The 26,835-nt window shown below is 53.0% G+C and overlaps 2 protein-coding genes and 2 non-coding genes across 4 annotated transcripts; 2 read left to right on the top strand and 2 right to left on the bottom strand.

The window, feature by feature from the left end:
* Positions 1-1,447: 1,447 nt before the first annotated feature.
* On the bottom strand, positions 1,448-6,016 carry PLLP (plasmolipin). The gene is made up of 4 exons (XM_052796982.1): positions 5,790-6,016; positions 2,738-2,911; positions 2,186-2,305; positions 1,448-2,106 (listed from the first exon to the last, which is right to left on the bottom strand). The coding sequence occupies exons 1-4, from the start codon at positions 5,910-5,912 to the stop codon at positions 1,993-1,995; spliced, it is 531 nt and encodes a 176-aa protein (XP_052652942.1). The 5' UTR covers positions 5,913-6,016; the 3' UTR covers positions 1,448-1,992.
* A 1,189-nt stretch (positions 6,017-7,205) lies between these two features.
* TRNAL-CAG (transfer RNA leucine (anticodon CAG)) lies at positions 7,206-7,288 on the top strand. The gene has a single exon. It is a non-coding gene; the product is annotated as a tRNA-Leu (tRNA).
* Positions 7,289-7,429: 141 nt separating this feature from the next.
* On the bottom strand, positions 7,430-7,512 carry TRNAL-CAG (transfer RNA leucine (anticodon CAG)). Its single transcript has one exon. It is a non-coding gene; the product is annotated as a tRNA-Leu (tRNA).
* Positions 7,513-17,119: 9,607 nt separating this feature from the next.
* CX3CL1 (C-X3-C motif chemokine ligand 1) lies at positions 17,120-24,901 on the top strand. The gene is made up of 3 exons (XM_052797923.1): positions 17,120-17,469; positions 20,332-20,452; positions 21,315-24,901. The coding sequence occupies exons 1-3, from the start codon at positions 17,403-17,405 to the stop codon at positions 22,507-22,509; spliced, it is 1,383 nt and encodes a 460-aa protein (XP_052653883.1). The 5' UTR covers positions 17,120-17,402; the 3' UTR covers positions 22,510-24,901.
* Positions 24,902-26,835: the final 1,934 nt, after the last annotated feature.

Genomic DNA, 26,835 nt, shown 5'->3' with positions numbered 1-26,835 from the left:
CCTTACCTCTTTATATAATGTTGACTTCTTAATGTCAGGAACGGATTTTATCAAATTCTAAAAGAATCCTGCTGACACTTTCATTTTCAATGGTTGAGCTAAAATAGTGATTTGTAACTAAAGCTAAAAATATCCCTGTCTTTTTTTTTTCTGAAAAAAGTTTTCATTCTTTTCCTGTTGCAATTGCTTTAATTAATCACTTAATCTAATGGCAGTATAAATGAGTACCTCAGGCAATTATTTTCTGAAGGGAGTTCTGTTGTATTTTAAGCAAAGTCTCTTGTAATTTCAGAGCCAACAAGGTGCAGTTGGGGATGAATTTGTACTCTGATGGGGAATTGTATCTCAGTGTTTCCTGCAATACCTTTCTGCCCTGTGCCACTTTCTTCTGTCTGTGTGTTTTCTGTGGGCTGCTGTTCCCAGAATAACTTGTCCCTTTGCTATACTCCTGTCACTTGTCCCTGGTTTGATGCATTTTCCATCAGGCAGAGGGGCTTTTTAAAGAGATTAAATTTCTCTATATATTGGACTATCTGTGTGCAATTCTGACTTGATGTTTGGAGAGTTTTAACATTGTCATAACAATGCATGAAGAGGCTAATTTTTTTACTGATTTTTATGTATATATTCATAGTTGTGAAAACTTGACCCTTTAGCTCACTGAAAACCAGATCAAGGCAGATTGGTCAGGGGCTAATGCAGTTTGTCCAGTCCTTTTCAATTCACACCTTCCATCGATGCACTTAAATTTCTCGAGCCTCTGTAGACAAGCTGTTAAAACTATTCTCATGCAGAGCATGCAGTAGATTTTGCAGTGTAGCTCACTGTGCACCAGCTTTCCTGCGTAGAAATATCTGGAAATAAATTGAACCCATTTCATCTATTTTTATTAGCTTGTGCAAGGAGGGTGTGAAAGGAAAAGTTACTGTGTCTGGCTGGGCATCGCTTCTGGTTCTGACAAACACCAACCCCTGTCCCCAAGAAATAAAAGGCAAATTTGTCATCTGCAGCGTGGGGGAGCAGCGTGGTTCTGCGTTCTCCTGAGGCACTGGTCCTGTGTGTGTTCCCAGAGCGTTTGCAGACTTAGTTTTAATTTTTGAAGGATGCTTGCAGCTAATGGGCAAAATTGACTTGCCAGTTAATAGGTGGTCCTATTACCTCTGTGGCGTGTATGGTGCTGAGCTTAGAGGAGGGAGCGCATCAAAGCCTTGGCACCTCTTTCATGTTCTTGCAATCTCAGATGCACGCTCTGTGTGTGTGTACGTAGGTAAAGCAAGGTGAACCCTGTGGACTTACAGCCTGGCCCCAAGGGGGGAGGTAATAATGCCTGTATGGAGTGGGAAGGGGCAGTCGCCTCTGCCAGTGACATCTCTGCTGTCGGCTTCCTGCCGTGCTGTATTGTACCACCTTCTCACAAGACAAATTTTTTATTGACAGGCTCCAGTGCTGGATTTAGGAAGATTTTTATTTAAAGCATAAAATTCTTGCTTCACGTTTTTAGAAATCAATACAGGAAGAGTTTAGACTTTTTCCTTTGCTTAGCCTACATCCTCCAGCTATGCTGCTGTTTATGTATCATGTTAATTGCAATTACTTACACTGCAGCTACGAATGACCAGGCACACAATCCTGGGCTTGGTTTAGTGAGTTTTAGTATTGCAGTGTGCCAAATTGGCTGAGCCCCCTCAGCAGAGCTGTTCCGGTGAGGATCTGGATGAACCCCAAGGACAAGCAGGAGCTTCAGCCTCCAGGGAGTCTGTGTCCTCCTGGTAAGGCTGTCGGTGACACCGCCGGTGGGTTTCTGCTGTGGGTACATCAGCTGGAAGCATCATCAGAGACCACAGAGCAGCGTCCACGCAACCTGGTTCTGACCATCGCTGCCAGTGCAGGCTGGTCCAAGAATAAGACCCGGTGGCACGCGAGGCTCTGGGCCACTGAGCCCGGCGTGAGCTGACCCAGGGTGGCCCGTGGCTGGGCTTTGTTGTCCACTCCTTACATGTGGTCAGTCACTTGGCTGGTGGCCGCATTGCTGCCGAACCCTTTCCAGGCACGGAAGCTGAAGAAGGTGCTCGCCCCGTAAGCGATCATCGTGAGACCGGCAAAGAACTGGAAGAGGAGCACACCCTGTGCGTGAGTGCGACGACCACGCCAGCCCCGTGGCCCTTGCCTGCCCGCCACTACTTACGGACGCCGCAGCTCTCCGGTTGTAATCCCACTGCCGCCAGGATGTAGGCTGGACGGCAGCCGCACACGTTACGAAGGCGGTGATGTACAGGACGGTCGCTACAGCATTGAAGATCATCAGCTGGGGAAGGCAAAGAGGAGGTTGTGAGGTCTGGGCTCAGACTTGTACGTGCTAGGATGAGGGATGAGCAAAAGCCTGTTTCACATTCCTCCCTCTTCCCCAGAACCAGACAAAAAGGGTCCAGCCCCTCACGCTGGGAAGAAATCTCAGGTTAACATCTCATTAAATGCACTCCAGGTTCTGCTGAGTTTCTGGTTGACACCACAACTGCAGGAGTGACGCGGTGGCTGTAACTTTCTGGATTGATAGAGGGCTCCCTGTTTTGAAAATTTTCTAAGCAATTGAGGGGCAGAATGAAACAATGTCATTGTGCAAATTGCAGAAGACTTTGTTCCATCAGCCCAGGAAAGCCTGAAGCCCTGGTCCTCTCGGAGCACCTCCCTGGGATGTTTCCCACTTGGAACCCCCTCTTGCTCCCTCTCAGCTACGTACCACAAGGGGCCAGGGGATCAGGTAGAACCTCAGCTGAAGCTGCAGGAGGTAAGTCACAAAGAAAAGGACTGTTACTATCCAGAAGAAGATGGACACAAACATCACCCAGCCGTATGCCGCGTGGAGGTGGTACGTTGTGTCGGCAATGAGAGCCCACACCAGTAAGCCGAGCACCTGCGGGGTGAAATGGGGAAAGCGTTCAGGTGGTGGTTCCTGCAGGTGGGAAGCAGAGCATCGCCCATGAGCCCGGCCTCGCCAGCACCTACGGCAGTTGGGTCACCCACCCTGGCTCTAGCAAAGCAGGGACATGTGAGAGCCATGCAGCAGGGCTGGACCCTAGGGACAGCTCAGGATGGGGAGTCCACCTGGGACCCTCATTGCTCAGGGATGGGCTTGTCCCCCTGGTACTGCTGCCCCAGCAGCCAGTACAGGAATGTCCTGCAAGGCAGGACATGTGAAACCTGGGCATCCTCACCACCAAAGGTCACTTCTCAACCAAGAAACCCCCATGCCCAGGGCCAGTCTCTGCAGGTGCTGGCTCAGCATTAGGGGCATCTCATGGGCTGGGTGAGAGCTGGACGTTGGGGCTCCTGGGGCCCCAGCTGAGCCTTCACCTCCCCAAGGTGCAGCATCATTTAAAAAAAAAAAAAAAGGAAAAAAAAAAAAGCAAGCTTCTTGGCTTCTCTCCACTGTTTGGGTAGGTCTAGTCTGGTCTGGTTTATACCTCCTGTATATACAGCTACTGGGGCTCACCTCTCACCGTTCAGCAGGTTTAACTGCATAGCAATTGCAGCATCATGTGCCTGCAGAGCGATCCACAAAAAAACAGGTAGGTGAGTCTGTTTCTGGGTCTGCTCAAGGAGAAATAAGCGGAGACAGGGCAGAGCCATTTTCTCCCCTCCCTGCAGCCCCCAGCACAGCCCGCAGGGCAGAGGCAGCGGCAGGGAGTGGGTCTCTGCCCTTGGCTCCCTGACAGGCAGGGATGGAAGAGCCCAGCCCAGGTGGCATTTCTTTTAATCTTTTTTTTGTTCTTTCCCCTCCCTGTGCTGTGTCCACCCCTGATCTTTTGACTCTGGAGGAGATGCTGCCCTGCTTCACCCGCAGCAATGGGTCCAGGGAGCATCTGCCTTCTCCACCGTCCTCTCCCTGAGGAACTCCCTGGAGCAGCAAGTTTGCAGGTATTTTTTTTATTTAGAAAGTCCCTAACCCATGATGGAGCAAGCAGAGGATGAGACACCAGCACATAGCAATGGGGCCTGGAGAAGAAAGGCTGTTGCAAAGCAAATGGCATTTTCTGTGATTTGCCCTGCTTGTTCTGCAGCCTCAACCACAGCCTGTGCACTGGGACACAGATCTGGGGCTCTGGCAGCTGGCAGGGTGCTGGTGGGCTCTGCTTCACCATCCTTTATCAACTCCTGGCTGGACCAGAGCAAAGCAGGGAGCCTTCGCACCCGCTTCCTGGAGAGCAAGGAGGCTCCAGCCCTGCACCCTTTGCATTTACCAGCATGATCAAACATCCTGGGGCAATGCCCACAGCAAGGCTGAGATGAGAATGTTCCCCAGCTGCAGCCATGACGTATTCTGGTTCCTAGCTGGGGTTGGGATCTCTTTGGGCAGAGCCCGGCTCCTATGCTCGCCTCCGCGGAGTCATCGCCCACTGGTGGGGAGGAGAAGGGCTCTTTGGAAAGCCACTCTGCCCCTGTGTAAGCCCACATCGCTTATTGTCATGGAAGAAACACAACGGCCTTTGTCCTGCCTGAGTACAACGCCCTGGCGCTCGGCTGCCCCGACAATGCCTCCTTGTCTGTCACATCCATTTCTAACACTCGTGATCGCAAAATATGCGCTGGGGAGAAACATGTATAGGAAAAAGCCCAGTGTGCTCCGGGAGCAGGAGGTGGCATGTGTGAGCTGCCCTGTTCTGGCTGCTGGGGAGAGAAAAGCAGGAGCCCTTAGGAGAGAGGTTTTGGGGAGCGGCGGGTCTTGGTGGACAGCAGCGTGTTTAATGGGATGGCCCCAGCAATGGGCTGGAGAGGTGGGACCAGGTGCGGGGTTAAAGGGTCCCTTCTGCTGATCTTGGTTCCATCTTTCTTTCCTGATGCTCCTGCAAGACACCCCCTGGCAGCATCTGTCCCTGACCCTTTCCTGAGCACTTGTTTCCATGTCACAACCAGCTCAGCCATGCCCAGGGGTTGAAATCTGGATCAGGGAGCCAGGTCTATGCCAGCTGTTTCACAGCAGCAGCTCAGGTTATGTCCTGCTGCTGCCCCCCACAATGCTGCCCCGGGGAGAGGGGACAAGCAAACAGGCTCCCCACCGCAGTGGGGCAGCACCGTGGGCAAACACTGGGGCAGGTCACACGTGGCCCCATATGCAGCTGAACACCCAAGCCTGTGCACACATTGCACCCAAGCTCCCAGGTACCAGGAGAGAGCAGCAGCGGGGTTTTATTCTGTGGTTGCCTCTGATGCTGAAGCCATGGTGAGGGGATGCTGCTGCTCGGTTTGACCATGCAAAGACCCTTGGCCTTGTCTGCGAGTGGCTGTCAAAGCCTGACTGCCGGGGAGGACAACCTGGAGGGCTGGGAGTGCCCAGGGAACATGAGAGTCTTACGGGCACCCCAGGACCAACCCCAACACACCTTGGTCGGGGCCAGTGTGCTTCATATAGCCCTCCTGGCCCCTGCCAGGGGCTGTGGGTGCCGGGATGGGACCCACTGGCTCCTGCCCTGCGGGGATGCCCACACAGATCGGCCAGTGCCTGGACCTGCCGGGCATCGAGCTGAGTTACAACTGGCAAAGGGTGCAGGGACAAGCAGCCAAATTTTCCTCTGGCTTTGGAGAGGGAAGGAGGAGAGAGGGGGGCTGCAGTATCCCAAGGTTAGAGATGAATGAGGGTTAGAGAGCGAGGATGGGGTAGGGATGGCAGCCAAAGGGAAACCTATTTCCAGCCAGGGCAATGAAGAAAAGCGTTCGAGGTGGGTGATACGCTCGGACGGCAGGTCCCTCGGCCGAGCCCCCCCCCCCCCCGGTGCCCCCTCCCCGGTACTCACGGCTTGGGCCCCCATCAGCCCCCCGAGCGGCGAGCGGAGGAAGGCGCCGTCCAGGGCGGGCAGGGCGGCGGAGGAGCCCGGGGAGCCGCTCCGGGTCCGCGCGGCGCCGGACAGCCCTGCCATGCCGCGGGCACCGGCCACGGCCCCGGCCCCGGGACGCCTCCCGCCCTTCCCCGGGCGGAGCGCGGGGCCGGCCCCGCCGCCTTCCCCGGGCGTGGCGGGTGGGTCCTCCCCATTCCCACGCACCGGGCTAGGGGGGCCAGGCTGAGCCCCCCCCCAGCTACCCAGTCCCTCCTCCCCGGGGAGACGCTACGGTCCCTCCCGCGTCGCCCCGCGCCGCGCTGCCCAGTACGTCCCGTCTCCCTTGGACTGGGGAGCCCGGCAGCGGACCCAGCGTTCCAGGGGCAGGACCCCCCCGCCCCGCCCTGGCAATGCTCTGCCTAAGGCAGCCCAGGACACCCCGAGTCTTCTTTGCAGCGCACGGTCACCTTGGTGTCCACCAGCACCCCAGGGCCTTTTTGTGGCCCCCAGCGTGTCTCAGTGGCTGGGGTTGTTCCTCTGCAGGGACAGGACTTTGCACATCTCCTCGTTGAATCATAGAATGGTTTGGGTTCGAAGGGACCGTTAAAGGTCACCTGGTCTAACCCCCCTGCCACAGGGACACCTTCAACCTCAATCAGGTTGCTCAGAGCCCCGTCCTACTTGACCTGGAATGTTTCCAGGGCTGGGGCATCTTCCATCTCTCTGGGCAGCCTGTGCCAGTGTTTCACCACCCTCAACTTCAGGAGGTTCCTGCCGGCCCATTTCTCCAGCCTCCCCAGGTCCCTCTGGACAGCAGCACGACCCTCTGGCGTACCAGCCATTCCTGCTGCTTTGGTATTATCTGTCGGCTTGCTGTGGCTGCGCCCTGCCCTATCATCCAGATCATTAATGAAGATGTTCAACAGGACTGGACCCAGTATTGACCCCTGGGGTACACCACTAGTGACCGGCCTCCAGCCAGACTTCATGCCTGGACACCAACAGCTTCTCTAGGAGGATTTTACAGGAGGTGGTGCCCAAGGCCCTACAGAAGTCCAAGTCGACAGTATCTGCTGCTCTCCCCTCCTCTGCCAGGCCCATAATTTCATCGGCTCGTCTCCCCTGCCAGGAGAAGCCATGCTGCCTGCTCCTGCCGACCTTCACCTACTTGGGGATGGTCCCCGGGGGGGTTCCACCACCTTCCCAGGGGTGGGGGTGAGGCTGACCGGCCCGTAGCTCCCCGGCTGCCCTTTGGAACTCGGGGGTGACACCCGCTTTCCCTCGGGCACCTCTCCCCGGTCACCGTGACCCGCTCCAGGACGATCGCGAACGACCCGGCGGTGGCACCGGCCGGGCGCCGGAGGAAGGCGGCGGCGGGGGGACTTGCTGCGGCGGGTCAGGATGGCCGAGCGGTCTAAGGCGCTGCGTTCAGGTCGCAGTCTCCCCTGGAGGCGTGGGTTCGAATCCCACTTCTGACAGCTCTCTTTTGCGCCGCCTGTTCGACCGCTTCTTGCTTGGAGGGGTCGGGGAGTGATGAAAAAAAACCAAACAAACCAACCACAGCAGAATTAAAACCAATTAACGGCAAAATTCGGTCATACTGCAAAACACTTGCGAGTTGTCAGAAGTGGGATTCGAACCCACGCCTCCAGGGGAGACTGCGACCTGAACGCAGCGCCTTAGACCGCTCGGCCATCCTGACAGCGCTGTCGACTATTACCCGCCCCGCGCTACACGAGCCTCAGCCGGCCGCTGTGGCGGGTGTCGGGCACTGCCGGTTGGGCCCCCGCGCGGCTCCTTCTTGGCGGTTCTCGGAGCCTGTACCTCCCTCCCGCCGGGGGTGGGGGACCGGCGGCCCTCTTGCACGCAGGCTGCAGTGGCAGCGCTCGGGGGTGTTTGTACCTCATGTTGGCTGTACCTTTGGGGGTTCGTGACAAATTCTCCACAGGCAAAAAGCTTCCCAAAGGTATAAACTTGCTGTCAGTGCCCTGGTCAAGTCTCACAGCCCGTGCTCCCCACACAGGAGAGACACCGCCATGGCCGTGCCCAGGGAAGCAGCACAGCCAGCTAAATTGGGAGAGTGAGCTCACCCGCCACGCCATCATGGCTTCCCCCTCCTCCTGACAGAAATACCCTGGGGAAGTCCCGCTGGCATGGGGGAAAGGGCCGCAGCCCCGGCCGGTGACAGGAGACCCGGTTGGGGGGGAACCGGGGGGAGGACCAGGGCCCGGACCACACAATGGTGGGAAGTGTGAGTCAGCGTTCCACCCGGGGCCGTCATCCGCAGCGGGAGGAGGAGAGGAAACACCGCAACATTGTACACCTGCTTATTTATATATTAAAAAAGGGACCAGAAATAGCCCACGGTGTCACTCTGAGGATGTGATGGAGGATGACGACTTTTCACTACATGGGCCAGTTGCAGAGAAGTCGGCGCTTGGATTTCTCTACAGAAAAACACAAATCCTCTCAGCACCTCTCGGCAGCTCCTGCTGCTTCTCTTTAATATTGGTTTTATATGAAATGTGGTATTACATATTCTGGAGAAGTGAGGACTGCTAGGGGACTGAAGGAGGTACCAGGACATCTGGCACGTGGGACCGGACCGTGCAGGGATGGGAGGTGGCACATGGTCTTGGTTGCACATCCCACCTGGAGCTGCCTCAGCTGAGAAACCCCCTCAGCCACTGCTGGGCCCCAGAGGGTCTGACACTGGGCATGCACTCCCCAGGCGCTTGATTTAACCCTTCCCCAGAAATGGCTTTTCCTTGAAATACTTTAGCTGGCAATTTGGAGAAAGATCTGTACTGAGCCTGCCTGCAGCTTCCTACCCTGCCAGCCTCTGGGTACAGCTCCGAGGAGTTGTTCTTGGCCGTCTTTGCATAAGCTGTCACTACAAAAGCAAGCTGGGAGAGCAGCCAGATGAGGGAGAAGTGAATGGGGGGGCGGAAAGGGAAAAAGCCACATCCAGAGCAACATAAACAGCCAGCAGAGAAAGTTATTTTTTGAACTTTTCAGTCAGCCCATTGTCCTGCGGTGAAAGTCCCAGCAGCGTCAGAGCAGAGATGTCTATCTGTGTCCACATGCTGCAACTCAACAAGCAGGAAATGATACAGCTGGGCTGAAATCATCTCCTCCACGTGGGCCCTTGAAGTGTGGGGCCAGCTCTGGCGTGGGATCCACAGGAGCCTGGTACCTCCATGGGCTGGCCTTCTCCCGGGAGGTCCCTCTCTTACCCTGTGGGAGAAGCCCAGGCTCTGGACATGTCCAGAACCCGCAGGCAGGGCAGTGGCTGGGAGCCCCAGTCCACCCATACCGGCTCTGAGTTACCAGCACCCAACTAGGGGATCTCCTCATGGCATGGAAACATTTTAGCAGGGCAGAGGGGTTTGGTAGTAAACTCCAGGGCAGAAGCAGTAATTCAGTGTGGATGCTTCAGCCAAGGAAGTAATAACTGCCGCACGATGGCGTTGTCTGTTGCAGCCAGAGGCAGAGGCCCTTCCAGCTCAGGAAACTCCGCAGGAGCCTTCCCCGGGGCCAGAGCGTGGTGTGAGCTCCTTGGGAAGAGTGGGACCCTTTCAAAGAGCAGGAAAGGACACGTCCCTTCCTCATGGCTCCTGTCACCTTCGGGCTGGCGGGGCCAGCGAGGGGCCCTGGCTGCAGGCCAGGAGCTGGGGTCACTTTGGGTGGGTTTCTTCTTTATCAGCTATCCAGTGAGTGCCCGGGGGAAGCAGTGCATCCTTTGCTGATGGGTGTCTTTCCTCTTGGTGGATGCCTGTCAGTGGTGGCTGGGGGGCTCGCAGGGGCCAGCTGCACCACTGCCCTGCACCCCTCCCAGAGAGAGCCTTTGCTCTAGCACTTGCCAGTGCTCCCCCAACCCCTTTGTCACAGCTCTGGGAGTTCCTTGTGGGGGGTGGCTCTTGCTGCCTGCAGTTGGGCTGTTCCCCAAATTTCACCCCGCTGGCCTGAGCGGGCGAACCTGCAGTTCTCTGGAGGTGTGGGCCAGGGCTGGATGTGGAGGACGCCTGCGGGGAGGTCTCTGGGCTTCAGTCCAGCTCAGCGAGAAGAGGCACAGGCACGTCAGCTCTTGCAGCAGATGGTTCATTTTGTTTTGGCACGCAGGTGTGAGCAGGACTGCCTTCAATCACAAGCCCTGGTTTGAGATTGGCTCTGTCCTGGGGGGAATTTGTTCCCCAAATAGCATTTTGAATCCCAGACATGCCTCATCCCTGCTTTCTTCAATTCTCCCCTGCTGCTTCCTCTGGTTGATATGAGGAATCATGGCCCAGGGCAAGAATCTCCCTTATCCTTGCCCCCAGCAAGCTCTTTTTTAACTATCCCCAGCCAGTGCCAAAATGCTAATGGCCAGCATCTGTAGCCTGTTGCTCTGTCAGGAGGTGAGACAGCGGCATTGATCCTAAAAACACACCCCACAGCCACCACAGCTGACTGGGACCCTAAGGAGCTGTTCCATCGGGTGGTGGGACAGGCATAATGCTCCCAGAAAGAAAGTTTGGGTAAGGCAAAAGCGTATTTCCCTGGGATCAAGCTGATGAGGGAGCAGGTCACCAGTGCGGTTATAGCTGAAACCTAGTGGGAGCATGGAGGCTCTGGGCAAAAGCAGAGGAGGAGGAGACATCCTGTTCTTACAACACAGGGTGCAGAAAAGCTGGGGTGGGAGAGGGAAGGGGTCTGGTTACTCCCTGGTCTCACAGTCAAGCCAGCAAGTCTTGAAAAGGGTTAAGAGCTTGGGCAGAGAAACATGTGTCTGGGTTTGTTTCCCTGCCCAGCCCCTGTGTGTTTAATTATGCTAGTTCATGTAAAGGCTTGTTGGGTGTTGGAAGCCCTGCGGGCTGCTGGGGCTGTTTGCTGCTGCTGGTGTGCATCCCTGGGCATCGGCAGGAAGCTCAGCATGTGCTTGTGGCCAAGGCTTGGCAGAAAGAACTGCTTGAATAAGCGGGGTGACAGCTCCAGTCTGGAGGGCTGTGATGTCCCATTTCTATAGGAGACTGGCTGGGATTTGAAAGCTTGTGGGACAGAAGGACTGGGCTCAGACTGGGGGGTGCCAATGGCCTCAGCACAGCCACATCTAGCAGGTCATAGTGCAGCTATGGGGCAGCTCCTCTTGCCCTTTGGGGCTGGCCCACAGGTGCCACCGGCTCTCATGGAGACAACACCATTGGGGGTCAGCCCCAGCAGTACTGCTGCAGAGAGGTTTTCTGGATCTCTCCTTCACCCACCATCACGGCTTAACGATAAGCTTATGTCAAACTCGTCCCGTAGACGCTGTGGGAAGGCACACAGCCTTCTCCTGCCCTAAGGCAATGGGAAGAGGCGAGCCTTTCCGAGAAGGCAATAAACAGAGCTGCTTCTGGTAAGCTCCTTTCTTTGAGACTGGCAGCATTCATGTGTGAACATCTTGGATGGAGAAGTGGGAAGTGCGGATGCGGAAGGGCAATGATTGTGCTGACCCATGCATGCTTTTGGATGGGGCCAAAGGGCTGGGTCTGCGGCAGGTGGGAGCTCCCTGCGCCCCTGAGCGAAGGGCTGGGGCCAGGACCTGGCCATTCCTGCCAGAAGAATGAACCCCCTGGGACAGAGGGGTTGCTGGCACATGCACTTTCTGTTCCCACTGCCGTGGGAGGGAGGGATGGGGAGAGTAACTGGGGGTGCTGCAAAGAGGCACATGCCTCATCCTCTTCCTCAGCCAGGGCAGCAGGCGCTAGCCTGGCCCTGGGCTCTGGCAGAGGTGAAATAGCAGAGCTGTGGCACTCTTCCTCTCCTTGCCTTCTGCCTGTTCCCACAGTGGCCCTGGTAGGACCCTTTTCCAGGATGCAAAGGAGGGGAGACCCCCCTGTACCACCCTGGGGTGAGGCACAGCACAGCCACTCCTACACCAAGGGGAAGCCTGACAGCAGCTCCCACGGCAGCTATGGTCTCCTGTGCCGCACAGAGGTTCTGTCACACCCATCCTGACCAGCCCTGCTGCCACTCTCCCCTCTTTTCCCTGCCGTGCAGTGGTGAGAGATCACCCTTTTGGGATCATCTGGCTCTCCTTCATCATGCCACCTCCATGGAAATGTTGCCTTTGGGGCCTGCAGCTATGCAGAAGGATTGCAACATCAGGATGTCTCTCCAGCTTTGTAGGGACTTAGTAGGACCCAGGGGCCTGATGTGCTCAGGCAAGCCTATCCTGGCAGAGTCCCAGCATGCTCCTTCCCCTTATCTGCAAAGCTGCCCCGATTTCATCTGCGCTGTCCAGGCACATCTCCCCAGAAGAGCCTTCCCCGTCCCCTGTCCTAGGGAAGAGCTTGCACCCAGCAGCTGCATTTCTCTGTGGGGGACAAGTGACTCTTCTCTGTTTGGGAAGAGCTTAACTGTGTTGTGGAGTAAACAGCTCTGTGTTTTTTTTTCTCTGCATGCAATATTTTCAACCAGCTTAAATCTCGTTTATTGCAGCAGCCCTTGCAGTCCTTGGCAGTCTCCATGGGACAGGAGCAGAATGAGTTGTCCTCAGTTCTGGCTGCTCCAGCTGCCGAGGAGAGGCACCAATCCCACTGCAGGTGTGCACCTTTCCGTGTAATGTCCCACTGGGATCAACCACCAGCTTGCAGCTCAGGTGTGATGCTGCCAGGGGAAAGAGCCGCATCCCGCAGCCAGGCTGGCTTGGGATGCTGACTGGTAGCCGTGGGCTGCCTTACTGTGGAAAAATACAGAGCATCAGCATTTTGCAATGTGTGCTGGAGCCCAGATTTGCTCTTATTCACAAGGAAGGAGGAAGCCATTGTGTTCAGAGAAGTGAAAGCCTGGGTGATGTTCTCTGCTATTTTTGAAACATTTTCTATGTAAAGCAGTTTCTTAAAAACACAAGCCCTGCACTGGTTGATACCTCCCAAATAGTTGTTCTATCCCACGTGGAGACGCTGGCTGCAGACAGCCCCAGACATCTGTTCCTCATTTCCTGCCTTTTTCTTTAATGTGAGAAAATTCAGTGTCCTGCAGTGCCAAACAAACAGATTTGCTGGATCCCCTGTCATTTAATTCTCCCCCTTATTACACTAATGGCTCAAGAGCTCTACATTAAGCATAGGCTGAGGGCATCTCCAAAATGAGAGGTCACCTTTGGCTCTAAGGAACCATCTTCTGAGTCTGGCACTGGTTGCCTTGGCCAGGAGAGAGGAGGATGTTGGGTCGGTTCTGGACTACTCTGGGCTATACCACCCAGTGCCATGTCATTGGAAAAGCCATCAAGATTTCTCCAGATTGAAGTCTGGAAATCTGGTCCCACACATCAGGGACCGGCTGCATTCCCTGGCCTTGGCTGTAGTACATGCACCACCAGTCTCCCACGTCCTGGCTCAGACCTTGCTGCATGTGCGCTCCTCAAGAGAAACTGGAGGAACGCAGTTCTGGTGAGTGTGGAAGCTCTGCCGCAGTGCTGGTGCTTGAGCTGCCTTGAGTCTAATGCTCTTGGACTGCAGTAAAGGGGGATTGTATCAGAGCGGTGGCTGAGCTGCCAACCCCACTGAGGAGAGGTGGGTGTAGCGCAAGGACGAGCTGCCAGCTTGGAGCTGGGAGCATTAGCAGGGGAAAGAGAATCTCATCATATGGCCGGAGTTGGAGTCCTGGGTCAGCCTGTCTCGTTTGCAGCATCAAGACTGGCTGGGTCTTCCCAAAAGCTAAGTGTTCCTACTGCCTCTTTCCAACAAGCCTCTGGGACAGAGATCATGGACAACATTGTGGACAGCAAAGGATGCTGTTAATACCTGCTACCAGGGGTGCTGGGCTTCCCTGCTCTAGGAAGACCAACTCCTGAAGTCTTGGGAGCTCCTGTACAGACGATGCAGTGGAAATCATCAGAATTCTCATCTGATCCACTCTGGCATCTCTTTCTTCCAGGTCACATACAGCCTCCTACATCTCACTGACTTTTCCCTTTTCTCCAGTCACCACTTGATTTCCAGGAAGACAAACCTACTGTAACAAACAGCGCACAGTCCTTCTTGCACGAGGAACCAAGAATAGCCATGGAACATAAATTTCCAACATGGAAACACCCTGTAGGAGACGGGCCATGTTCTGGGGCCATTTCCTGTTTGTTTAGGACACAGCCCTTGTTCTCTTTGCATATTGTTTTGCATATTGCCTTTACAGGGTCAAGTTGCTTTTAGCTTTCAAGAGCAAATCTCCCTGCATGAGTCATACGTTCCTTCCACCTGCGAGAACCTTGACCCTGTGCACAGGCCTGGCAAAGCTGCAGTGGGTGGGAAATGCTTGGAGCTGCTTTCAGGTGTCTCATGGCGGAGACAGGATCTGGCCCTTTGGCCCGTGGTACCTGTGGTTTGGAGCAATAAGCCAAGCTCCTGGCTAATGGTTGCCAGTGAGCAACCAAAGGTTAGGGGTATGGCATCAGATCAGGCTTCTGAGCATGCCTTGTGCTGTCACCAACATCTAGTCCACACCAGACATTGTTCTCCCTTTCTCCGCAGCAGAGCCAGTGTTTAAGTAGCAGGACATCCACCCTGATATGAAACTGTCCTTAAAGCAGAGCAGGAACTGGAGCCAGACAGCCCAGACTCCAGCCTCAACGCCAAACTGTCTGGCATGAGCCACCAAGTCCTTTTGTGGGTGCGCGGGATCAAACCTGGAGCTGTGGGCCCGGAGGTTACAGTCCCAGCCCCAATGGTGCACAGTGCCCTGTGCATGGTCCCTCTGCCCACACGCATTAGCAGGTGCACAGATGTACATTTGCTCATGTTTTTTCCTTGTCCATGTTTCAGATCAGCCTAAGGTCCTTCCTCATTCATACTACAATTAACATTGTATGGGAGGAAAAAAGCAACCTTCTTCCTAGTATCTACTGCTTTTCTTTGGTGCTATACCATCCCTTCAGAGAGCCTTTGGGTGCTAAGGATAACCTCAAGAAGCCTCCTTCCAGTCCTCCTACGGAAGAATGGGGAAGGGCTGTGACGAGCTGCCCCAGCCTGTGGCCTTCACTGCAAGGCTGTGATGTTCATGGTGGGCTTTCTTCCTCCTCAGTCTTGGTCTGTTTGGTTTCATTTTCATATATTTTCTTAGCACAGTCTGTATTCCCTGGTTCCCAGTTACTCAGTTTTTCTGCTCTTTGTTTCCTTGAAAGCTGGTTGTCCCTAACTTGCAGCATTGCACACTCCATTGCTTGGGCACTGTGGTTCGTGTCTATGGACTGGGATTGCCGGTGTCCTCTTCTGCCTGCCCTCATCCACATCACAATTTAATCTACAGTCCCAGACCCACACTGACTAACTACTTGCTATTCCTAGAAACTAAAGCAAAAATAAATCAAATTAAGATAAGAGCAATTGCCTAGACAATTTCTATCATAACCAAAGAAGCTAAAATCATCTGAAGTCAAGACAAGTCCAGAGAAGACCTGAGACCCTTCACTGTCAGATCAATATAATGCCTGTGGTTTATCACTAGTTGCAGCAGAAATATCTCCTGGGCTACAGCAGGCCCTCTGACTTCAGGTTTTTCAGTCCTGCAAGACCCAAAAGAAGTGCAGTAAGTGGCTGGCACTGGCGTGCTGGAGGAGCAGATGTGCAATGGGACAGGGAGGGTGGTATAGGAAGCAAGCTGGGAGCAATGATGCCAGTTTCCTGCCAGCTGCAGTCCAGGTTTGTCACTGCTCTTCGGAGCTGCCTGCTCCCTTTAGAGCCAATTGCTGTGTCCTGCTTTTGGTAGCAGCTGCAGGGCTTGCCGGTGGCTTAGACCCATGGCACTGCCAGCATGTGAAGGCTTGCCATGTCCCACGGAGCTGCCCTCCGCCCTCCTCCTGCAGGTTTTTCCTTGTGCAGATTCCACCTCCAAATCCAGCTGCCGAGCTCACTGGGAGCAAAGGGAGGTCTCTGAGAGTGTCCTGGAGAAGTCCCCTACCAGGCAAAACACCACTAGCCCAGTCTGCACAGGAAAAGCAGCTGCATTACCCTGCCAAAGAACTGTTTGCACCTTAAAACCAACAATGCCTGTGGCAAGTCATGCCTTTAGCAAACAAAGCACTCACCCTCCCACATTATGTGCATGCTGGGGCCCTTCCTCAGTTTTATCCATTGCTGGCAGTAAACACTTTGCAGAAGAAGCCGAACTTGTTTCTTCAGGGGAGATGTGAGCATGTGTGGGCTGTGCCATCACTGCCAGCGGCCAATGCGCCCGATGGTCTCAGGCAATGCCAGTTCCTGGAATAAAAGTTTCCTGTAAGGCTCTGCCCAGCCAGAGAAAACGCCATTTGGGGAAGGGTCCAGAAAGTGTCCCAAAAGATGCAGCATGTTGTGGTCCAGCTGGTTCAAACAGACTATTTCAAGGTCTTTATTTTATTTTCTTTCCTTGAAATGGGTTTTATTTTCTATTGCAATATAAGCAAAGGCTGAAGTTACAGGCTGGGAGTTTCACCAAATGTTTCAAAAATGCAGCATATGGAAACTTGGGGGTTTTCACTCTTTAGGAATAAAATCCTAACTGGAACTGCTGGAATTTCCCACAGCACAGAGAAGCCAGGTTTCCACCAGCCCTAAGAAAACTCTGGGAAAAAAAGATTTCAGGGGCAGCCACACTGTCTCAGTCTTGATCTTATCTTCATCTTTCAGTTGAAGGAATTGGCAGGGGAAAATTGTTATGTATTCTGCTGGGATCTGAGATGAAAGAGAAAATAAAGGTGCAGGATGTGACTGCCGTGTTGGTATGTCCGCTTCAGACCTGGCTTCGTGCTTGTGCCAGGAAGCCCCCCAGCTGGCCTCGTTGCTTGCAGATCTCGGGGACTCATACTCCTGCTCTCAGAATCAGCAAGACCTCGATGGCTGAGACCCTGCCGTATATCAAAAGTCAGGGCTGTAGTAACAGGCACACGCCACAGACAGCATGCCCAGGGACAAGGAGCTGCTTGGGGAGGCCACTGGGTCCCTGCTCACCCCTTCCTTTGGTGATGCTCTAAGAGGCAGCCTCGTGTGAGCTCACCAACCTAGTTGATGAATTTGTAATCCTGATTAGGAAATTCCACCTCTTTTGGCCTAACAACCAATGCTGCTGTTATAAGATGGCTGCCAAAAAGGTAGGGAATAGATGTTTTTGCATTTGGGGGTAAATAATGAGCTTAATGTGCATTGGGGAGCTGCAGGTTGAAGGTGGGGAGAGCTTTACAAGCCTAAGGACAGTGATGCCTTAGCGTAGGCTGTCTGGCCAAGAGACACATCAGTGGGAGAGGAGGATGGAGCTGCTGACTCCTGAAAGTCCCTGCCTGAATAATTTGCCAAGGAGGCTGGAGCTGCTCTGTGTGCGCTAAGAAAAGCTGATGTAAATGCAGCTAGGGAATTCCAGGAGCCATCTAGCTCTGGTGCAGGCAGTATTCCCTCCCCTGTCCTGCTCTTCCCTCCGCCTCCTGTCGTCACCCTGAGACACGTGTGGGGGGAGAAGAATAACAGCTGAAAACCCCATCTCAGGGCTTCATAATCCTGGAATGAGCTGCGGCAGCTGTGCTGTTCTGGAGGATGCAATAAGCAGTCAGGAGTGGGAAATAACTGCCTGTAACCCTTCCCTGCCTGCCCTTCCTACCACGGGAACATGAAGGCTGTTTCTCTCCGGGTCCTGTTTGTGCTGAAGGTCTTGTGCCTGGCGACCCTGGCTGGAGGTGAGCCACAGTGCCGCTTGCCACCCCCTGGGCTCCCCAGGGGAGCAGCCAGGTCCACGAGGGGCTGGGGAAGAATGGGGGGGGGGGAAGAGGTGCTGGATTGGGCTGTGGGCACTAAGGGACCTTTGTGGGCTGTGGGAGATCTCGTAGCAGGATCAGGCTGGGTTTGGGAGGCAATCCTGGCAGCAAGGAAGTGGGAGCAGCCCCGTGATGGCTTTTGTCACTCCTGAGGGTAGGTGGGGAGAGTGTTGGAGAGACTTTCTGGTGATCCGTATTGGAAAAGAAGCATAATGCACTTCTTTTCCCCTTTTTTCATGTCCCCTAGGGACATGCTGTGGGGGCAGACCGCAGCCCCTCTGAGGGTGGCTAGCTGTCTGCACAGGCTCCCTGTCCTGAGGGTGCTGGTGCTCCCATGGCTGCAAGGCGGGGGGCTGCTGTCGCCTGCATCCCCAGTGCCTGTGCAGTGTGTGTGTGCAGTGCGTACGTGTGTGTGTGTGCGCGCGCGCACAGGTGGGAAACGCTCTCCTGTTCGCTGGATAAAGATCTTTGCGAGCTCCAGGGTGGTGCTGGGTGGGGCCAGAGGACCAGGAGGAGGTGGGCGCAGCTCTCCTTGGGCTGCTCTCAGTTTAAGTAAGAAGTAAGTCGTCTATGGCACAGAGCAGTGATTGCTGCTCAAGGCAGCAGTTAAGCAGAGGAGGATGCCAGGCTGGCAGCCAGCTTCTCAGCAGTGCAGGCAAAGCTGGACTTCACCCAGGACAAAGGAATGGTCTGTTCCCACCATGGGAAGGGAGAGGGGCAAAGAGCCCTTAAGATCTGTGCCCTGTTGCCACCAGACGGGAGGAGTGAGGACAGCAAGAAGGGCAGCTGGGGATGGAGCTGCTTCTTCTCCTCACACCTCCAGGCAGGTTCTCCAGGGCTGGCCTGAGTAAAGTGGGTAACGGGGACACCGGGCAGCTTATCCTGCCCTGGGAACCCGTTGCCTGCTTTGGCACTGCCTAGCTCTGCTCACCTGCGGCCAAACATCCATCTCCTCTAAAGTGATGAAATCAGGCTGGCTTTGCAGAAAGAAAGGCTGGTGGTGCTCCCTGGTCAGGGCCTCCTGAGGAACCATGCTGAAAAGCAGGTACCAATGGCTCCCAAGAGCAATGCCTCAGAGGAGTGGTCGTCCTGGATGGGTAAACTCTCAGTTCCCAGCTGTCCCCAAGGTCCTTTTGGCAAAGACTCAGATGCAGCTCAGAGAAGCAGAGTTGTGTGCCCCAGGAGGAGGGGGACTACCAGGGCTGGCTCCGTGCTCCCTGCAACGCTGCTCTCTCCTTGGTACTTGCTTTCCAAGCTCCTCCGCTCTGGAAAGAACACCCCAGGAGTTCAGCTAATTGCAAACCATTTGCATTGGTGCCAATAATTGTAAAATCAGCTAACGGTTAACAGAGAAGGGCCTTTGGGAGCAGTCTCTGACCATTCCCTGCCATGCACCTCCTCAACTGTCCACAGGGACGGATATGGCCCTCTTTGCTGTGCCTGTTTTGTTGAACACTGCTCCTGAAAGTGGAGGACACCAGCAGTATGTCCTCTGGCTAATGAGAGTTAATTGGGAAGTCAGTTGCCCCTGAGCTATTCTTGACCCTAAAGTGCCACAGAAGACTTTGTGTGAACAAAGAGTTTTGCTTTAACATTACAGAGACCTAGAGATTGAAATGTGCTTCTGTAGAGAGGCCACAGGAGTGTTTGCTTGGGATTTCTTTGCAACCATGCATTTCCCCAGTAAATGGATCAAAAGAGCTGAGGGTGCTCCTGTAGCAAAGCTCATTCTTGCAGCTGGTGGATGGATCATTCCCAACTGAACTGCATCAAATTCACCAAATAGATTTGGGAACCTGAGATGACATTTTGTAGAGACTGCCTGATCTAAACCAGACTCCAGCTCCTTTCTTCACAGGGGGCCTCAGATAAATCAGGGCTTGTTTTTCTAAGTCTTGCCCCCTGGGATGTCAGAAACAAATTGCCAGGCTGCATTGTGCAACCTCCTCTCACGTGCCAAATGCCTGTTGCTGGAGGCTGGGGGTAGGTGCAGGAATGAAGGGTCCCCAGTGGTGTGACTGGCATTTCTCCTTGAAGGGTTCAAGTGGGGTTTTGTTTTTACACTTTGCAAATTGAAAACCATATTTTCTGGTGGAGATGGAAAAGAGATGTTTGGTGAGAAACTGTGCTGTGAAGCCGGGCTGCTGAGATATCCACGGGAGCAATGTATCATTCACCAAAATGTTCTTTCCCTGCACCCTTTCTCTGAGTCCAAGTGGCGTTCAGAGACCACACACCAGCAAAGAGAGAGGCAGGATGCTTGCCTGGAGGGGAACTCCCGTGGGAGGAAGAGTTAGGATTGATCCAGATAAAGGGGAGGACAAGCATCCTGCCCTCTGATCTGCACTGTCTGCACCAAGAGCCCATTGGTGACAGTTGCAGCACGTCTTTGGGGGATGAAGAAATGTGTCTTCTGGGCACCATGCTGAGAGCAGTCCTCCTGTGACCCAAACGGGAGAGGACCTGCAGGTCCAGGTGCTTGCACAAAGGACCTCCAGCCAGTGCTTACACATCCTGTAAGGCAAGCTGCAATGGTGTCTCAAAAGCCCTGCAATTTTCACAGTGCTTTTTTTGCAGTTTTCTGGGTGTCTTATCACCTGTTTGGGTGATACAAACAGTCGTGGCCCTGATGGGATTTGTCTTCATCTCATTTTATCAGGGATTGGAAACTTTCATGGCAAGCTTTGGATTTCTTCTCCCCAGAGAAAGGGAAAAAGAAACAGTGCTGTTTTTTATAGTACCTAATAAAAGCCAGTGTTTAATATGTTGAAAACTTTATTTCAGGGCAACCCAAAGCACCTCTGACGTGTTCAACAGAGTGCAGCCGTTTTACATCTGGGATAGCGGCGAAGCGGATAAGGAGCTACCGCTTGACTGAACCCCGCTGCACCAAACAAGCTGTCATGTAAGCACGGCCCCACCGCCTGCCTCCCTTGCCGCACGCCCTCCAACCCCAATTAAGCGTTAGCCCGTCAGCAAATGCCCTTGCTTTGGAGCAAGGAGCAATCTGGAAACAGAGCAGACGCTGGTATTTATTTGAGGGGCAGGTTGGGTTTTTTCCCTATTTAAAGACCAACAGCCTCCATGTGAGACCAAGGGCTCAGGCACAGAGTGAGACAGGGATAAATGGATGGGGAAAGGGACTGACAGACGTACTTGTTGGCAGAACGGGGCAGCAGAAGCACGCAAGGCAAGAGCTCACGTGTTTCTGTGAAAGCAGGTGTTTTCTCTGGAGACAGATTCAGACTTTTGAGCTTGTCTGGAGATGAGAAAAGCTACATTTTTTTCCCCCAGGATAATTGTTGTTTTCAAATTGCCCAGAAGATGAGGCACCATTGAGACCACTTTCTTGCAGCCCAGGAGGTTGCTCTAAAGTGAACCTGCTGGGCTGACCTTGGAAAGTCTCATCTCACTGAGTAAATCAGAAGGTTTTGCCTTCACGTATGCTTGCCCCGGGCAGCTGGTGCCTGCAGAGCTTCCTGCTCTGAGCACTGGAGGCAGACTGCATCCAAACATCAGAACAATGCTTTCAAAAGAAAAAATTCGGGGGGGGGGGGAGGGAACCCTTCACCCATGAGTCACGTATCAGCTGCTCCTCATTCAATCAGATCTCAGAGGCACCTGCCCTTCCTGAAATAAATAATCCATCCAACATGGTGGTGTTTACTATGGGCTTGAGAGAGTCAGTGTTGCGTGCCTTCCCTATCATGCTGATCTTCTAAACCAGTGTTTTCTTTATCTAGTAAGTGATCCCTTTTTATTTTCAGATTTATTACTCTGAAGTCCCTGGAGATTTGTGCAGATCCAGAGGCAGAGTGGGTGAAGAAGATGGTACAGAAACTGGACCAGAAAAATGCCGCAGCCTGCCCACTTCCACGTGATGCCACCTCAGCAGTGGCACCAGAAGAGGCTGGTGTTTTTCAGAAACATGTTGGCCTTACAGTAACAGTTCCATCTCAAGCGACTGCTCCAACTAGTTTCTTCCAAGGGACTGGCACAACAGTTCTGGAGAGAATACGTGTTCCTGCTGCCAGGACGGAGGCATCCAGCAAGCCTCCACCAGCCATGCAGGACACCACCCAGGTCCCTGCAGGATCATCCCCTGTGATACAGGAAGTTGCTGCCCGCTTAGAAGTCACTCCAGAAGCAAACAGAGATTCCTTAAAATCTCCCGCACCTTCAACAACTTTTGCAGCAGGCATGGTCTCCAGCCAGTCCACCCCATATCCCACGGCTCTTGTGCATGGCTTTGACAATGCTGTGGGATCTACAGAAGAACCTGTAGGACATACCGCAAATGCTACGGCTGATATTGGAGACACCACTTCTCCTAGCTCAAATTCAGACCCCATGGCCATTACTAAAGGATCAGACCATCCTGTACTTTCTACAAATGAATCCCTGAACCCTACAAGTGCAAGAGACAATGCACCAGATGCTGCTTCTAGCAGTCCTAGTTCAGATCTCCCCTCCCTCCTGGACAGCATGGAGATCACCACAATCCCAGCCACACCAGTTCCACCAGAGGCTACCTCAGTTTCTACTCTAAACTCCACAACTGCCATAGACAAAGGTACTTCTGTCTATACCAATAAGGTTGCCAGTTCTTCTGCAGGTGCTTTTGGTACTAGAATATTTGATTCTTCATCGCCTGTAGCAAAGCAAGAGCCTTCAGATACAATAGTTTTTACTAGTCAAGCATTCTCAGGCCAAGTCAGAGTGCAGATAACTACAGAAAGACCAAACAATCTGCCTCTTCCCAGCTTCTTGTCAAGATCTCAGATGCATTTTATCATCCTAGTTTCTGTGGTAGGTGGCCTGATGGTTTGCAGTGTTGCCATTGTGTGGCTATATCTAAAATTTGGAGTCAAAACGGAAGAAATGTCAAGAGAAATGGTACAGGGGTTGCTCTACCAGAATGAAGGACATGAAAACAGTGTCTATCCAATGGAAGTAATCTGAATGCTTTATGGCATGGACATTTTTGGCCTAAACCAGATGTGTGTTGCTGCAGGAAAGCTAAGTTTATGCTCAACTGGTGACCAGTAGGAAGCAAAGCAGGGAATAAAAATACCAGAGAAAACTGAATTTTTTTGCAGAGCAGAATGTCCCAAAATATATCTAATTTGTCATTGACCAGTGATGGTATATTGGAAATAAATGAGATGCTTTTTTCTTCTGGTACTGTTACGTACAAAGGCTGTTGCTGTTCTAGAGCTGCTTGGTGGCTCTTTGCCAGGTGCTGGGCAGAAGTGAATTTCCAAATTGCTGTTGGGAATTTTTCTGCATTTCATCATGGCCCAGCTGAGAAGCCACCCACTCCCCCACACTGCTGGACTCGGGCTCAGCCACCTTGAGCAATCTTAACACCAAACCATACAATTTGCACTTAACAAACTCTCTGTTGCTTCTTTCTTTGCACTTCAGGTCGCTGCTCTGTCAGACCAAGACTGATGCTGGTGGCCAGCTGGATGCTGGCTCTCCTTGGGTTGATCAAATACCCCATTTACTCTTGTGGAGACACATGGGGTAGTCTAGCTTTTCAGACAGAGGTGACAAAAACTGCATCTGATTAGGGGACTGAAGGTCAGTGCTGCAGATTCCACGTTCAGAGGAGCTGGCAGCACACAATTGATCTTCTTGAAATCAGGCCACCTTTCTCTCCAACAGCTACAGGCATTTCTTCTTGCAGATTTAGTCTGAGACCTAGTTCTTGGCAAATCAACTGCAATAAAACCCTTCTGCCAGCTGATGCGCCCTGTGTCCAGCCGCGTCCAACAACAGGGCAGGATAATGTGGAGGAGCCTTTGCAAATGGGAGAAAACAAGGAGTCACCCAATAATTTTGCTATTCCTGTGATAACATTGGAGGGGTTCTGCTGTTCTCTGCGAGCACAAAACCCAGGAAATACTCTCCTGGAGTAGCTCAATGCAAGTCTGAATTTAGTCATATAGGAATTACTCCACCACAGCAGACGTACCATCCTTCTGGTCCCATATTCTCTCTAGAAATCAGCATGTTTGCTAATCCACAAAAAAGCAAAAAGTACCTGTTCATGGTCGTACACTTCAGCTGCATTTTAGTTTTTCTTTTTTGGCTAGCACTGATCACCAGGCTATTAAAGCACCATAACAGTACGAGGCTTTTTTTTAACCCAAATTGGTTTTGACTTTTAGACATCTAGATGTTACTGTATGTAAGCCTTATCTTTTATCTGTGGTCAGTTCCTGAAAACCATTATTAAACATTGACTCCAGTATGAATTTTGCTGGAGCGTGCACAGGTCTTCAAGATATGATGCTTTGTAGGTAGAGGTACACATCAAGGGTCAGATCCTCCACTAACCAACCTCAGTGGATCAGAGCCCAAAGTATAAATATGCATGTAGAAAAAAAGAAAGCAAAACCACATAATAAGCAAGATAATCAAAGAGGAAATGATGGGCCAGCCGTAAAGCAGAGCTAGAGGAAGGTGGCCTATTAGATCCATCAGATGGCACCTTCAGGGCATCCATCCAGCCCTGGAGGTGGAGAAGATAGACTGCGGTGGTGTTTGTTTTCTGCCATCATTCAGTCCCTTAGTTCTGCATTTTGTTGACTTGAGAGAGGGCAGCCAGGGATTCATCTTGGGCTTTGCAAGTACAGAATGCAATCAGATTAACTGTAATTAGGAATTTGGGGTGAAACCCCTCCTTGTACAGCAGCACTCCTGTGCAGCCCAGCTCTGTAATGCTGGCTGGCATTGATGTACGTGGAGGGTAAATTGGAGGCTGTCGGCACAGCCTCCCCATCTGCTCCGCTTGTGTGCGGCTGGGGTTCTGGCCTCACAGTTTGTGAGGTGGTGTACTATGGCATTATTTTTATACGAAACACTAGAAATGTTATTTTTGTAGTAAACTTTTGTAGCCATTTGAATGTATGTAATGTCCTGTCCTTGCTACTGAAGCATCACGGAGTCAAGACATTTCTGGAAACATTGGAAAACACCTTGTCTATTTTCTTGCTGGTCTTGGATGGCTTGTTCATGTCCATGGGAGCTGGGTCACTCTCCAGGCAGTACAGCAAATGGAGTGGACACTTGTCTTGTCTGGCTATGGGTGAAGTTCTCAGCTTGGAGTGATGCTGGGGAGATGAACGTGCACCAGGCAGATCTGATCACTTCAACTCCCACCATGGTATTTGTAAGGACACTGATTTCAGCTCCACAGCCAGCTCCCACCATCTTCCAGCTGCCATGGTCACGCTGGCACTCATCAGGAGGAGCTGCTCCTCCAGCCTGGATCCATTCTTTTGCTCGTCTTGCTCCCCTCTCCTGTTTCCAGACTGCTACCAGGCAGGATGCTGGCACCCCTCATGGGGGGACACAACCGCTGCTCCTCCTTGCTTTACGCTGTGCAATGGGCAGTCTGGGAGGGCACAAGGCAAATGCCAATGCAGAAGGACAGAGCCTGTGGGTGTCCCTGGTTTCTGGGGCTTATTCATGTCATTTGCTGTAGGACATAGTGACTTTTACAGGTTCCGATTCATTTGTGTATCAAATATATATGAGTATGTGCGCGAGATATATGTTCTGTACCTTTTTTTAGAAGTAAAAGTAATAAAGTCCTTATGTTAAAAACTCTTGTCCTCAGGGGATTCAGCCCAGGACTGGGTGAACAAGCCTGGTCCCTGCAGAGGTGCAGAGATGAATGCATACACTTAAGTACCGTGGGGAGAATCCCAGCATCACTGAGAGATGGCAAAGCCAGCACAGTTGATGCAGTCGGGCTATTGCTCCACCTCTTCACTGTTTAAGGGCTTCAGGCTTGCCAAAAATTTGCAGGGAATATATTTTCTCACAGCGAGTCGCATTTCCTATACTGCTAAGGTACTACTGAAAAAACAGCCGGGTTTTTGCTTTGTTTCAGCAAAGCTACAGCCAAACAGCAACCCACAGAAAACAAACGTTGTGCTCCAAGTCTGTTCTGTAAGGGGACAAGAGGGCAAGGGCTGAGCTAGGATCTCTCCCACCCCAGCAAGGGCTTGGGCTGCTCTTGCATGCTCCTCTGTGGTGTAAGGAAGGAGAGGTGGGAAAGGCAACGCAAAACAAGAGTCAGTGCCCAGGGACTTGCCTGGAGTGGGGAGCTGGAAGAAGCGAGAAGGTCATGGACGAGCATGTCCCCTGCAATCCAGCCCCATGCCGTGTGGCCACCCTGCCCCATGCTCTGGCACCGCCGGCTTAGTGGGAGGATGGCGAGGGCCGTGAAAATTTCCCGCAGATGAATCACCAGGCCAGAAAGGTCGTTTTGGGGATAAGAAGCTCTGTGGAAAGAAAAACACTTTTTTTTTTTTTTTCTTTTCTCCTCTCTGTTATGGGGAAAGGGCAGGCGAGGGAGGGGGAGGCTATGTAAACAAGGCAGCCCTGACAGTGATGAATCATTTCCAACATGCAGAGCAAGCGCCGGCGCCAGCACGGGCCGCTGGGGAGCTGTGGCTCCGGAGCACTGAGGGAGCTTTTGGACGCCTGGTCCCTTGGCCAGCTGGTGGCACATACTTGCCGGCTTTGCTGCTGCTCCCTGGCTTCTCTAGGTCTGACAGTGTAGGGAAGAACCTTGTGCGGAGGATGTCCAACCATGCACCTTCCCGTGCTCCTCCTGGAGGTCCATGGGCTGCCTCAGGTGCAGAATTTGGCCCAGGAGATAAGTAATGCCTGTCATGCTCAGGTGGGACAAGGCTTGCCTTCTGCACCTTGTGTGCAAGACACGTGCTTCTGCCTCGAGATTTCCCCCCAACCACCAGGAGACAGGGGGCCCATGGTCATGGTGTGCCCCTTCTGGTCCCTCGCTGATCCACATATTTGGTTTCCAGCCCCACACCAGTGCAAACCCTCTCCACCACTTCGTTAGCCAGCTGTTTTGATTGACCTTATGAGAACAAGGAGTCAATGGGACGCCACACAGGCTCAGCTCCATGCCTTCCCATCCCCACAGGATCCATCAGATGGCAGGGTGACAGGCCTTGAGGGCACTAATTGGTCTTAATCACCCTGACCAGCCTCACCTGTGGATTGACTCACCCCCCTCCCACACCCCCCTCTGCCCACAGCCCAGGAGCCCCATTTAAGCTCGGGCTTGAGCCTCTGGTCCTTGCTTTGGAAGTGTTGTAGGAGTGCTGGTCTGGTGTCCTGGCTCTGGCTCTGGCTCTTGGATAGACCTTAGACCTAAGCTGTAGGTATCTTGTTGCCTGGCTGGATGGACCCTTTGGTGCTATAGCCCTGTGTCTGTCCCCATATCCTGCTGAATAGACACCC

This window comes from Harpia harpyja, chromosome 9 (assembly GCF_026419915.1).
Source record: "Harpia harpyja isolate bHarHar1 chromosome 9, bHarHar1 primary haplotype, whole genome shotgun sequence".
NCBI lineage: Eukaryota > Metazoa > Chordata > Aves > Accipitriformes > Accipitridae > Harpia > Harpia harpyja.
Note: the sequence above shows the minus strand (reverse complement) of the source record. Positions and strands in the feature narration are given on the sequence as shown.

What these genes read in the sequence shown, in the direction of transcription:
- CX3CL1 (XM_052797923.1), top strand. Translation starts at nt 17,403, where the DNA reads ATGAAGGCTGTTTCTCTCCGGGTCCTGTTTGTGCTGAAGGTCTTGTGC. An exon ending in CCTGGCGACCCTGGCTGGAG is followed by an intron (nt 17,470 to 20,331) that starts GTGAGCCACAGT and finishes ACTTTATTTCAG; the next exon opens with GGCAACCCAAAGCACCTCTG. An exon ending in TGCACCAAACAAGCTGTCAT is followed by an intron (nt 20,453 to 21,314) that starts GTAAGCACGGCC and finishes TTTTATTTTCAG; the next exon opens with ATTTATTACTCTGAAGTCCC.
- PLLP (XM_052796982.1), bottom strand. Translation starts at nt 5,912, where the DNA reads ATGGCAGGGCTGTCCGGCGCCGCGCGGACCCGGAGCGGCTCCCCGGGC. An exon ending in TGATCCCCTGGCCCCTTGTG is followed by an intron (nt 2,306 to 2,737) that starts GTACGTAGCTGA and finishes TGCCTTCCCCAG; the next exon opens with CTGATGATCTTCAATGCTGT. An exon ending in ACCGGAGAGCTGCGGCGTCC is followed by an intron (nt 2,107 to 2,185) that starts GTAAGTAGTGGC and finishes CTCCTCTTCCAG; the next exon opens with TTCTTTGCCGGTCTCACGAT.